The following is a 12272-nucleotide window of genomic DNA, read 5'->3' on the forward strand; positions in this document are numbered from 1 at the left end:
TGATTGAGCTCTGTATTTGTATTCGTTTTCTTCTACTTGGAGAAAATCAGCACCGGCTAGTCCTCTGTACCCAACTATGGCTGCAAGGAAGTCCAAAGGAGTAGCACAGAAGGAGTGCACTATCAGACATGGATCTTAGATATAGTTAACGGCAATTTGCTACTCTTTATCATTTCATTAGCGGAGCGCGGTTCAAGCTGAATATGATATATTGTTTCTCTGCTGGCCAGTCCAACTGATGAAATACCCCACGTCGGCTACGATTGCCTTGGGGACTCCGCCCATCATCCAGCTTCGCTGTATCCACCGTGGAATCGCCCCGCCTGCATCCGAAGTGGTCGCCATCGTCCACTCCAGCTGATTGGTATCACCATTTCCGTCCCTCGCAGCGCCTGGGTTACAGGTCACCGCCGGTGTTGCCAGTGACACAACCTGTTCCACGCTGGCGTAGGATGCAAAAACCGCGTTTCTGGGCGCGGCGGATGCAACCTTTTCTCGTATCTCGTCGGGAATTGCATCTGTAGGTTTCGCCGCGAGGGGGATCTGAACCGTCATGAATCCCTGACGGACGAAATTTGGTAAGTCGGCAGAGATTACTAGGCTGATGAAGGTGCGGGGGGCTATCAAGGTTGTTGGGTGGAAAGTATGGGTGATGATGTTCACTGGCTGCTTGTTAGTGGTTGCCATTAGATGCGTGGGGTATGAATCTGGGCTTTTTTTGGTGTATAAAGATTAGATCAACGAGGCAAAAGAAACGACCTGCCGTAGCCAGGATGCAAATACATTCCATGTCTGACTCACATACGATTACACACAAAGTAAATCAGCTCACAAGATCAGGATCCCTCAACTCACCATGCATCCCGACCTGCCTCCAACCACCTTCGATCTCTCCCTCGGTTGGCCACTCCAGCAACCTCTCGACAGAAGTCACACTGGGCGTATATGCCATCTCATTCTCGGAATGGTTCTCCCTCAACCCCCTGCGGAACTCCTCCCACGAAGCCGAACCGTCCACAGCGGTGTCCTGGTGAACACTCTTCCGACATGCCCAGAATTCCTCCTCTCCTCGGACACTCCCCTTGCGGTGGCGGATAGTGCCCTTGAGGAGCTGGACCTTGGCTGTAGTTGGTGGGGAGGAGCGCGGTTTCGGGTCTACCTTGAAGGTATTCGGGATGGTGTCTGTGAGGAGAGAGTGGGCTTCTGATAGGGCTGTTTCGAGGAAACTGTGGAGTGGGGGACGGGATGACGATGGGGATGTGCTGAGGGAGGGGTGAGCGGGAAGGGAGGAAAAGGGATGTGGGGAGAGGCGGATGAGTGGTGTTGACACTGTGGACGTGAGGTTTGAAGATTTCATTTTTATTTAGATTACCTTGATATCATGAAGATGGAATGGCAAGCTAGAACAGGTGTGCTAGATGATAAGCTCCGCAAGCTCCTGAATCGTTACTCGGCTGTGTGCTGATCATTCCTACAGTGCCAGATGTGGATCTTGACCCTGACGACATTTACCCTATCAGTCGAGAAGCCGTGGAGTGAAGCAAAAATGTCTTGTATTCTATATTAACTTCTATCTCAGAGCTAACCAGGGGTATATGAAGGGGCTCGAGACGCTTTTCACTACTCGAGTCTCGACAGAATGTGAAGCACTCCAAAGAGCATACCTTCTTCACCACGTCAGAAGAACAGCCAAGGTATCAATACGTTCGCCCAAATCATCCAGCACGGCACGGCGTCCGTAAGCGAAACATTCTTCGTCGGATCGAACTTCCCGGGCCTCGAGCTGCGCAAACGCGCTATGGTTCGTCTTCCGTAGTGGTGCCAATATTAGACGCCGTATATATATGTATGCTTCAATGAGGTGAAAGCGGTTGAGATTTCACTCCCGCACCCGGTCTCATCCAAATTGCACGACTTCCTCTACAAAGCAAATTCATAGAGCGCGTACTGCAGGCCCAACACTGCCAGTATCGAAGATCTCAATTAACCCAGCCCCCAGAGCTTCCTCCAGAGCCCAGTGGAAATTCATGCCATAGAGCTCTTTCCACTTTCTCGTCTTTCCTGGAAGGATGCCAGCAAATTCACCTCGCATGCGCTTCGCAACGCTGAAGCTCTTATCCGTTTCGACCGCACCATCCCAGCGATCCCGCAGAAGATAGACAGGGGCCTCGCCAGAACTGGACTTGTTGAGAAGATCAAGGAGATGTTTCCGACCAGCTCCGAGAAGGCGAAGGTATGGCCCAGTGTTGGGAAGTGAGAGGAAGAGGGTGGTTGTCTCAAATCGAGACTGGTACTGGTTATCCGGAGTGTCGCAGGACTGATCGGCGCTACCACTCCGACTAGCAGAAGCAGGAGCAGAGCATGGAAGACCGGGAAGCGATGCGACACCCGTGGAACCCTTGACGAGAGAGGACGATGACACCAAAAATCCGGCGCGAAGCAGTTCCATACGCTCCGATTGGGAAAGAAGCGATGCCGGTATAGCCGATGTGTTTCCGATCTGGACGAGAACCTGAAGAAATTTATCTGTGGGATGATCAGCAAGAACAAGGCAGACGGGTGATACAGCAGACTCCATTCACTTACCCTTAACTGAGGCCTCCAAGACACTGCTTTCCCGCACCAGCCTTTCCCAGTCCTCTGTTAGAACTAGGCAATCGCCAAGCCCCGCCGCATCAGTCCCTCTTCCTGGAACGATCAAGCGACGAACACGACCGGCAGTGATCAGGTCCACAATCTCTTTCTCCACTTTCGTAGGGGCATCCATCAGAGTGTGAACATGAGCCACTGAGGCTAGAGGGGGTAGCGACCGGCGAAGATTAAGTACTTCAGCAATGCGAGTACTATTCATGCCAGCGCGAGCAGGGATATCCTCGAACATCCTGTCACGAATGTAATGGATGGCCTGAATCACATCCTCGACGGCGGCGATCTGTGACACATAATGAGAACTCCCAAGGTCAGGAAGTGGGCCCTGATCGAAGTCACCCGTGTACAGCTCATCTAGCTGATCGGACTTGGAAGGATGGGAGGATTGAACGGCGGCTTTCTGGCGAGCATGTCCGGCAAAAGGGGAGGCACGAGGTTTAAAGGTGGCGGGTCTCTTTTTCTTTTGAATACCAGATACCGGAGCAGATGTGATCCGTAATGGCATGGCCCATCAAGAAGAACAGAAGGGAAGGACTGCGGTTTTAGAAACCTTTAAGAGATGTCGCTCAAGTTTTTGGATGCCCCTAAAGGGATACGATCTCTGCCTGAGGCTGCTTGTCCATGTGATGATAAGAGAACGATTTATCAACACGTGACCAATACCCCTCACTAGCCGAACCGCCTGTCAATCTACATTATTGAGCCAATCAGAGCGCAGCTTATGGTTTCCATGATGACAGACGAACCAACCCAACAGGGATCGATCTGAGATCTCAGCCAATCACGAAATGATTGACCAGTCGGGACGACAAAAGACCTTAGTTGAATCAGAGAGATACTTTGTAGGTCACTATCAATAGTCCGAGATTTTTCTAGACAGGGCCGAAGCTACCCTGGAAAGGGGAAAAAAAGATACATCCTTCTTCTCACCTTTCGATTCTCCTGTTTTTGCCATTGCTTACCAGGTTTTTAGTGGGCCGTCCCACTCCTGCTGGATTCTTCCGCCTTAGGCCACAGCTTTTTCTCACATGACGTAGCCATGAGAGAAGGCCCTTTTTTGTGTCCAAGTTGTGACAAGAACAACGATCTGTGGTAGAATAGAGCCAGCTGTATCGGCCCAGCATTCAGGGTGCCTTTTCCTTGCCGCTGTGTTACTTCTTCTATATCTTCGATGATCCTTTCTTCATCAATTGCAGTTCGAGCCCTGTTCCTTTCCAATTCCTTTAGCCCCTCCGTCGCCTTTCCTTTGACCTCTCCCCTCCACCATTTGGTTTAGACTCCGTATCAATCCGCAAAGATGACGATCTTCATCGCTTCATTGTATGTCGACTAATCTCTCTTACTGTCATTGTTGCGCTGACGTATTCGATCTGCCAGATTCCTCCCATACACTGTGAATTTTCATGACAACGACTCTGAAGATCCAGCCGGTGATCTAACGAGCCCTCCCGTATCGAACCCTCCATCCCAGGCTGTGACGCCAGCACCCAATGCTGCTATCAGCTTGTTTGAACGACAGAATGATGCTCGAAAGGCAGGCCTGACGCCTGGGGCTACAACTGATCATGAGCGAATCTTCACATCGGACATCACAAAGGCTGAGCAGGAACCCTCAAGTTATCCATTTCCAGCTGTGCCGGATGATGCAAATCTTCTCACCGAAAGTGAAGCTCATTCTCCCGCATGGGGTGCCACCACAGCTCTGAACCAGCCCAAGGCTCGGCCGCCTATTTCACCCTCCCCTTCGATTCTTAAACACCAGGAGCCCACTGTCTCTGTTTTGGAACCGATTCGCGAAAAGACACCACTGAAGATCGAACCCTTCCGGTCGCATCCCCCGGACAAAGCTGAGGATCGCAGCCGCAAAACTTCGTTCTCGAAGGCTGAGTGGACCGTCGAAACAGCAGAGCAGGGTAACGGCGGGTTACGTAATGCGGTGCGATCTGCAACAGATGCAGGTCAATTGGAAGACAAAGTGTGGGTTGGCACGCTGGGTATGCCCACGGATGCATTGTCGCCGCACACCAAAGCTGCCATCGCCGAGAAGTTAGAAGATGAGTACGGATCGTTGACGGTCTATGTCAGCGACGGTGACTTTGACGGTCACTACACTCATTTCTGCAAGACAATCCTCTGGCCTGTGTTTCATTACCAGATCCCCGACAACCCGAAAAGCAAAGCATATGAGGACCATTCCTGGATTTATTATGTCAAGACCAACCAGGCGTTCGCGGAGCGCATCGCGAAGAATTGGAAACGTGGTGATTCCATCTGGGTCCAGGACTACCACCTGCTCCTTGTCCCCGCGATGCTTCGAAAATTGCTCCCGGATGCACAAATCGGCTTCTTCCTGCATATAGCTTTTCCTTCCTCCGAAGTCTTCAGATGCTTGGCGCCTCGAAAAGAACTTCTCGAGGGCATGCTGGGCGCTAACCTTATTGGGTTCCAGACTGATGAGTACTGCCGACATTTCCTTCAGACCTGTAGTCGCATCCTTTGCGTCGAGGCAACCAACGAGGGACTTGAGCTGGAAGATCGCTTTGTTAACGTCGGTACATTTCCCATCGGTATCGATCCAACCTCCTGGGACAAGCGACGACAGGCGGCCGATGTGGAGCAATGGGTGAAGACAATTTCGGAGAGATATGAAGGAAAATATCTTATCGTTTCCCGCGACAAGATTGACTCGGTTCGCGGAATCAGGCAAAAGCTTCTGAGCTACGAGCTCTTCCTAAACACGTACCCTGAATGGAGAAACAAGGCAAGTACATTCTTGGCTGCTATATGCGCCTTCACGCGATTGCGCTGACCCTTCTGGACAGGTTGTTCTGATTCAAGTCGCGACAAGCACCACCGAACAGCCAGAGCTCGAAGCCATGATTTCAGACATCGCCATGCGAATCAACTCGATGCACTCAACGCTTGCTCATCAACCACTAGTATTCCTCAAACAAGATCTTGCTTTCCCGCAATACTTGGCTTTGATCTCAGTGGCGGATGCCTTGATGATCACCAGTTTGCGTGAAGGGATGAATCTGACCAGTCATGAATTCGTGTACTGCCAAGACGGAAAATACGGAAACAAGAAGTATGGATCTCTCATTCTGAGCGAGTTCACTGGAAGTGCGTCGGTTTTTGGCAACCACGCGCTGCTTGTCAACCCCTGGGACTACCGGCAATGTGCGGAGGCCGTCCATACTGCGCTGACCAGGAGCGAGGCGGATCGTCAACGGGTGTGGGAGCAGCTTCGCCGGGCTGTCCTTCAGAACTCTACAGGAAATTGGGTGAAATCCTTCAATGAGAGATTGCAACGTGTCTGGAATGAACAGTCTTCGCGCGAGATCATGGCTGTTCCACGCTTGCCTGTTAATAAAGTGGAGGAGATGTACCGAAAAGCCGCTCGCCGATTGATCATTGTAGACTACGAGGGCACTCTTGCGTCATGGGGTTCTCCCAAGAGCATCATTGTCACGACTCCACAGCGAGCGATTGTCACGTTGACGGATTTGACTGAGGACAGTAAGAATGTGGTTTATGTCATGAGTTCACGAATGCCCGAAGAGATGGAACGTCTGTTCCGACGCGTTCCTGGCCTCGGGCTGATCGCAGAGAATGGTTGCTTCGTGCGAGAGCCGAACACTGAAGAATGGCTCAAGTTGACCAACAAGGAGCGGACAGATGCCTGGAAGGAAGGCGTCAGCCAGATTCTCAGCTACTATCAGGAACGAGCGGAGGGCAGCTGGATTGAGAAACGCCACTGTTCCCTCGTGTTCCACTATGGCTCGGCGGAAGACAACGAAGCTGCCTCTCGGCTGGCATCTGAGTGTGCAGGTCATATCAACGATGCATGCGCCAGTCAGGGGGTACATGCCGTTCTCATTGACCGTGCACTCGTGGTAGGACCAGCAAATACGAACAAGGCCTCGGCGGCGGAATTAGTATGGCGGGACTGCCTCAATGCGAGCCAAAAGGACGAGCAGATTGCTCGACCGGACTTTCTGTTGGCCATTGGAGACGGTCGAGACGACGAGCCAGTGTTCCGATGGGCTAACAAGCTGGAAAGTGCAAAGGCAGTTGGCTATGCGATGACAGTCACTCTGGGGTCTCGCAGCACAGAGGCCAAAGCCACTTTGACGCAGGGAGTGACTGGTAAGTTGTTTGTCGTGCCATACTAGGCTTCCAAGCAATGTAGAGCGCCTCGCTGACTCCAACTGTTCACAGGTGTCCTCTCTTGCCTTGAGAGACTGGCAAATGCGTCACCAGTGCACTAAGTACACAGATTCTTCTTTCGACTCAATCAATCTACGAGGGTACGACGCAAATGGCTCAATAATTGTATGTATTGGGATATGTTAATTACACCGCAGCGTTGAAGCAAAAGACGGTCAACGGGCGTAATGAATGGAATATCTGGATAGGGAATGTGAGGCATGTTTCGTTCCAAACAGATAAAAAGAAATTGCCAGAACAAGGATGCCACATGCACAAATATCCTGATGAAAACGTTTACAGTCATCGTAGTTTTGTTAGGTCAACCAGCCAACTGGTCACGAGCTGTAGCGGGTTAGTCAGCGTTCGGCTGTTATGGCTCCCAAGATACGAAGAACCGAGGTCTGGTCAGGCCTGATCCGACTCGCATGGCCGACATATTAATGTTGATAATCGACTGCGACCTTAGCTACGATTTCCGGCATGTCTCCAACCACTCCTTCATTTCACAGGACTTTCGATTTCTCTGAACAGCTTGCTTGGCCTGATCTGACCTGACCTGTCAATCTGCAAGAGTATTGCTCCTTTTCCGGCCGTAACGAAATCCTATTAGCAATGGCGGTCCCCGCAGCAAATCAGGCCTTCGAGGAGGCGATCAAAGTGACTCCTGTAAATAGCCACCGGTACTCGGCTGTCTTGCGGGATGAATGGTGCATTGGCACCGGTACGTCTCCTACAATCTGCAGCGTAGCGATTCGAAATCATTGCGAGCTGATTTGGCACCGTATAGTTCCCAACGGCGGATACACAACGGCTGTCCTCTACCGATTGGCAATCACACATTTTGCGCACACACATCCCAGGCGGTACGATGCCACTGCAACTCCGATCTCTATGCAGCTTGCGTTTCTACGTCGCACGGCCGTGGGCCCGGCTGTGTTGGAGGTGCAGGATACGAAACTCGGGGCCCGAACCAGTACGATCCATGTCGCGCTGTTGCAGCCTAGCGAGAAAGGGAAGAAGAAGGGGGCCCAGACTGGGTCGTCGGCGTCATCTGAAGACGGGGGAAATCTGGAAGTCAAGGTCGCGGGTTACATCACGGTGAGCCCCGCGACAGCTGAAGTGGGCGTATCGGCGCCCTCGAGCTGGACCTTGCTACCCGAGGCAATTCGCGGGTCGGGGCCTCAGGGTCGTGTGAACCTTGCAGCATTGCGGGAGACCGGTCGTGATGGGCAATGGGTCCGGCTGGTTGCGCCGTTTCCCAAGTTCCGCCGGGCGTCGCAGCAGGTTGAACTGTACGGACCGGATCCTGCGCTGGGCAAGACGCCGGTTGTCGACCAGTGGGCACGGTTCCGGCCTGGTGGGAACACGGAGGCGCGGTGGACGAATGAGGCCGTGGCGTTTCTGGTGGACATGTTCCCGATGGCGCTGGATGGGTTTGACAGCATGGGCAAGGTGACGAAGGAGGGAGGCACCACAGACGACGCTGCAGAAACGGAATCGGCAAAGGGGAAACTGGCCAAGTACTGGTACCCGACCGTGACGCTGAACATCGACTTCAAGAAGCGGTTACCGGCGAGCGGGGTGGAGTGGCTGTATAGCCGCGTGCAGACCAAGTCGGTGCGGAACGGCCGAACCGATCTGGACGTGATAGTTCTGGATGAGCAGGGGGATGTGGTGGCGCTGAGCACCCAAGTGGGATTGGTGGTGGATGCCAGCCGGAATATTGGGCAGCGGAAGTCGAAGATATAGCTTTTTCCCCTGCATCGCTCCCCTTCTCTCCTTTGACCACTGAATCTCCGTATCAATGTCCTTGGATGTTACATTTTATATCTCTATACGGGAGTATATACATTAGAAATAGAGAGAATATGAAATGGAGACGGTTGTCACAACGAAGGAGCAGTTTGTATCCAAAACGCCATGGCATCGGTCACCACGGTTTTCTTTTTCGCCCATTCCAGAGGACCCCCGAGCCCGCGGCCGTTGTTCTCGTCACTTTCTTCCTGCACCGCTTGCGCACGCACCCAGTACTTCCTTCCGACCCGAGCCACGACTTTCGCGCGGATGACAACTAAGCCAGGCACACGGAGGGGTTTCTTGTATCGGACGTCCAGCTGCGCAGTGTAGATGGCACCCCGCGGATGGTCCCCGGAGGACGGAGCATGGATGGCGACTGCCAAGGACATGGCCTCGTCAATCAGCGTGGCCACGACGCCGCCATGAGCGGTGGACGGGTGGCCACTCACGCCGGGCGTCGCGAGGTCAACCATCATAATGATATCCGGGGGAATTGGCGAGGGCGCCGACGACGGGGTTGCGGTGGGACTGGGCCAGACGGGAGGCTCCTGCGGGGGAGGGAGGAGGTTGCGCCGGCGGAGAGTCAGACAGTGCGGGATGGTGGAGGATGTGGCCAAGGTGCTGGCGAAGAAGCCATCTTCGCCTGTGTGTGGCTTGAAGAGTCGGGACCAGGTGCGGATGGGATAGTAGTCGGGGGAGTTGAGGAGGGAGTTGGACCAGGCGATGGCGCGAAAGGGATCAAGTAGGGCGGGATCGGAGGTGGGTTCACTCATGTAGGAAGTGGGCGGAGGAGCGGAGGGAGGGTGGTCTTGGTCTTTTTCAGCCATTTTTAGAGGGATTGTATATGAGGAAAGAGATAATCGAAGGTGAGATGGACAAGCAGGTAGGAAATGTATCCACAAAAAAAGTGCCTGGTCGATGTGTCCAACAGCAGCTACGAACCTCGGCTATAGTTCGGATGAAGAACCATCATGCCGATTGACCATTGTCAAGATTTACGATTGATAAGGAGGGATCAGTAGTTACCTAGTCAGACAATCATCTGTCAGGATATGGGATCTGAGAAGAATACTCATAATTGACTCAGATATCGACTGTCGTAAGGCAGTAGTAGACTGGGTGTGCTACGAGTCTGAAGTTCCTTTCATATCTAGTCCGCCGCGGGTATGTTTTCTGTTTGTGGAAATGTTATCTCCGAGATTGATCAAGTCTAGTGACACGGACTCTTACAAGGATCATAACAAGTATTCACTCTCTGGATGGGATCGTCATTTATTCTGACACTATTTATTTGCTACAGGCTAATTATTCTATAGTGTCTGTCTACCTGCGTTGTCCGGCCCTCAGGTACATTCAGGTACCCAACCAATGTCTGAGCACATGAGCAACAACGGGCATTCCTTTGTTTTTGGATGGTATGGTATGACTCTGATCCTTTAGTATTATTCCTTGTGCCACCAGTCCTGAATAATAATTACAATAACAATAACAATAACAACAACAACAAAGATAATAAGAATAGTTACACCTACTGTGTAAAGTGCCGGTCGTTCCTTGATTTCGACGATACGGAGTCAACTACGGGAGTACTACTCTGTAGCACTCTGTAAGTATCTCCGCAGATTCCGCAGCGTCAGGTGAATGATTGGCTGTCAACAAATACAATGGGTTCACTCATTCACACAGTAGGTATAGTAGACCCGGTTACCAGTGGATACTACGTCTTCTGAGGATAGTTGTGAGTTGCATCTTGCTAGCTTCAAATGTGGTGCCTGACTGAATTTCTTCGCAATGTCATTATCCGGCAGTGTCATCACTCGTACGGAGGCGGCAATTCTTCACGAAGTTCAAGGATTGATTGTTAATGAATGAATCCTGCTATCTGAGTCCTAACAGTCATGGGAGAACTACTGCATCATAATCATAAATCAGAATCATAATCATATAAACAGACAAGACCATGGACTAACTAGAGCTGTACCAAGGTATGTCCGTTAGTCTGCAGCTAACCTCCTACCAAGTCCAAGTCCTACACTACGATCCTTGGTCGCTTTTGAATAATTTCCGTTTTGGACGAGAATTGACGCTAAACTGGCATTCCTGATCCTCGATAGGTCCTTTCCTTCTAATACAAAATAATCTAAGTGTTTCCTGGAGAGGGCATTGAACTTTCCCTCTTGTTTATTTCCCTCTCCTCCTCCACTTTTTCTTCTTCTTTACCTTTCTCCCTTCTCTTCCCTGCCTCTTCTCTCTCCATCGTCGTCGTCATTAACAATAATAAACTCATTCAATCAGGATTATTTGCATCCTCATAACCTTATCAATTGACTGTCGATCTTCTCACATAATCAAAGATCTTCACGTTCTCCACCATGCGCTCCATCGCCATTGCCTTGTCCACCTTGGTGGCTGCCGCTGCTGCTGCTGCCAACAATTACACTTTCCCTGCGGGCTTCAACATCGCTCTGGTTAGCTCTACTGACAAAGGTCCGTTACTGAGGTCGTTCGTCACCCGAGTGGTCAATTGACTGACTCAGAGATGATTTATAGCGTCTTGGTGCCTGGCTGAGCGGAACACCTGCCCAAGTATCTGCGGTGGAATCGCCGATCGCAACTCATGTGATTCCGTATGTTTTGAACTTAAGGAACCCACCGTTCTCACTGCTCACCGAACTAATGCGATAAATGAACAGGACACTCTCGAATTCTCTTGCGTTTGCAGCAACGGTACCGAGGCTGACGTGTCCCCGTACATGCAGACCATCCCCTTCTTTGTCTGCCAGGAAACCTACAAGCAGTGCATTGCTGCCTCCTCGACTCAGGATCAGGATGAAAAGTGTACGGCCGCCCAGAAAGAATGCGGTACACTGAACGCGACGGCCTCTTCCACCTCTTCATCGACCACTACCTCTTCCGCTATTTCCACCGCTACGGAGAGCGCGACCGGAAACCAGGCCGAGTCGACTGCCACGGCCACCGCCACTGCTAGCAGCAGTGCTACCACGGAGACCAGCAATGCTGCCATTCGCCTGGTCGGGGAGCACGCTACCGGTGTGATGGCGACCGTGCTCTTCTTTGCGGCTCGTCTCTTGCTGTAAATGGGGTGGTGTGCCATGTTTGCGACCATGGACCATTCCTAGCGCATTCGTTGAGTATGCGAGCATGGAGGGCGCACAAGACAACCCGGGAGATCGATACTCGACCGTTGACCTCTCTGTCTAATGCCTGTTCGTTGCCTCCATTCCACACTTTTTTTTCCCCTTTTGTTCCCCCCGACCACTTGACTCATTGCATTGCAATCGCAATGTTTCCCTCGCGTTCATGTCTTGTAATTGAGCCATTTGTGATATTATGATCCCTGTATGCACTATACGTTTTTCATGACTGTCCTTAATGGGAGCCTGCAAATACCTGTCGGCGCTTCGGAATTGACTAATTCATGGGTACGACCCGATTAATTACTTGACGTGCTGGTAGCTTCTTGCCTTGTTACCATTGTGACGTTGCCCTTGGACAATAATCCAGCCTGTAGAATGATAAGGACTCTAGACTGTGCCTGTTGGGGTTGGTGGGCGGAATGGGGATTCATCGGTGAAGAGCCTGAGACTCTGCAA

At 51.7% G+C, this 12272-nt stretch overlaps 6 protein-coding genes across 6 annotated transcripts; 3 read left to right on the plus strand and 3 right to left on the minus strand.

The window, feature by feature from the left end:
* Positions 1 to 192: 192 nt before the first annotated feature.
* Positions 193 to 1357, minus strand: AFUA_7G03920 (SRPBCC family protein; the record flags this gene model as incomplete). The annotated part of the gene is made up of 2 exons (XM_744023.1): positions 193 to 662; positions 856 to 1357. The coding sequence occupies 2 exons, from the start codon at positions 1355 to 1357 to the stop codon at positions 193 to 195; spliced, it is 972 nt and encodes a 323-aa protein (XP_749116.1).
* Positions 1358 to 1933: 576 nt separating this feature from the next.
* On the minus strand, positions 1934 to 3264 carry AFUA_7G03930 (Stk19 family serine/threonine-protein kinase; the record flags this gene model as incomplete). The annotated part of the gene is made up of 2 exons (XM_744022.2): positions 2587 to 3264; positions 1934 to 2526 (listed from the first exon to the last, which is right to left on the minus strand). The coding sequence occupies exons 1-2, from the start codon at positions 3152 to 3154 to the stop codon at positions 1934 to 1936; spliced, it is 1161 nt and encodes a 386-aa protein (XP_749115.1). The 5' UTR covers positions 3155 to 3264.
* A 230-nt stretch (positions 3265 to 3494) lies between these two features.
* Positions 3495 to 7135, plus strand: AFUA_7G03940 (putative alpha,alpha-trehalose phosphate synthase subunit TPS3). Its single transcript, XM_744021.3, has 3 exons — positions 3495 to 3969; positions 4027 to 5410; positions 5472 to 7135. Exons 1-3 carry the CDS (start codon positions 3947 to 3949, stop codon positions 6822 to 6824), a joined length of 2760 nt encoding a protein of 919 aa, XP_749114.1. The 5' UTR covers positions 3495 to 3946; the 3' UTR covers positions 6825 to 7135.
* A 132-nt stretch (positions 7136 to 7267) lies between these two features.
* On the plus strand, positions 7268 to 8610 carry AFUA_7G03950 (thioesterase family protein; the record flags this gene model as incomplete). The annotated part of the gene is made up of 2 exons (XM_077805175.1): positions 7268 to 7582; positions 7649 to 8610. The coding sequence occupies exons 1-2, from the start codon at positions 7474 to 7476 to the stop codon at positions 8608 to 8610; spliced, it is 1071 nt and encodes a 356-aa protein (XP_077661303.1). The 5' UTR covers positions 7268 to 7473.
* Positions 8611 to 8747: 137 nt separating this feature from the next.
* Positions 8748 to 9485, minus strand: AFUA_7G03960 (PaaI family thioesterase; the record flags this gene model as incomplete). Its single annotated transcript, XM_744019.1, has 1 exon — positions 8748 to 9485. The coding sequence occupies one exon, from the start codon at positions 9483 to 9485 to the stop codon at positions 8748 to 8750; it is 738 nt and encodes a 245-aa protein (XP_749112.1).
* Positions 9486 to 11030: 1545 nt separating this feature from the next.
* AFUA_7G03970 (uncharacterized protein) lies at positions 11031 to 11756 on the plus strand (the record flags this gene model as incomplete). The annotated part of the gene is made up of 2 exons (XM_744018.1): positions 11031 to 11145; positions 11209 to 11756. 2 exons carry the CDS (start codon positions 11031 to 11033, stop codon positions 11754 to 11756), a joined length of 663 nt encoding a protein of 220 aa, XP_749111.1.
* Positions 11757 to 12272: the final 516 nt, after the last annotated feature.

The sequence above is a fragment of the Aspergillus fumigatus genome, chromosome 7 (genome assembly GCF_000002655.1).
Source record: "Aspergillus fumigatus Af293 chromosome 7, whole genome shotgun sequence".
NCBI lineage: Eukaryota > Fungi > Ascomycota > Eurotiomycetes > Eurotiales > Aspergillaceae > Aspergillus > Aspergillus fumigatus.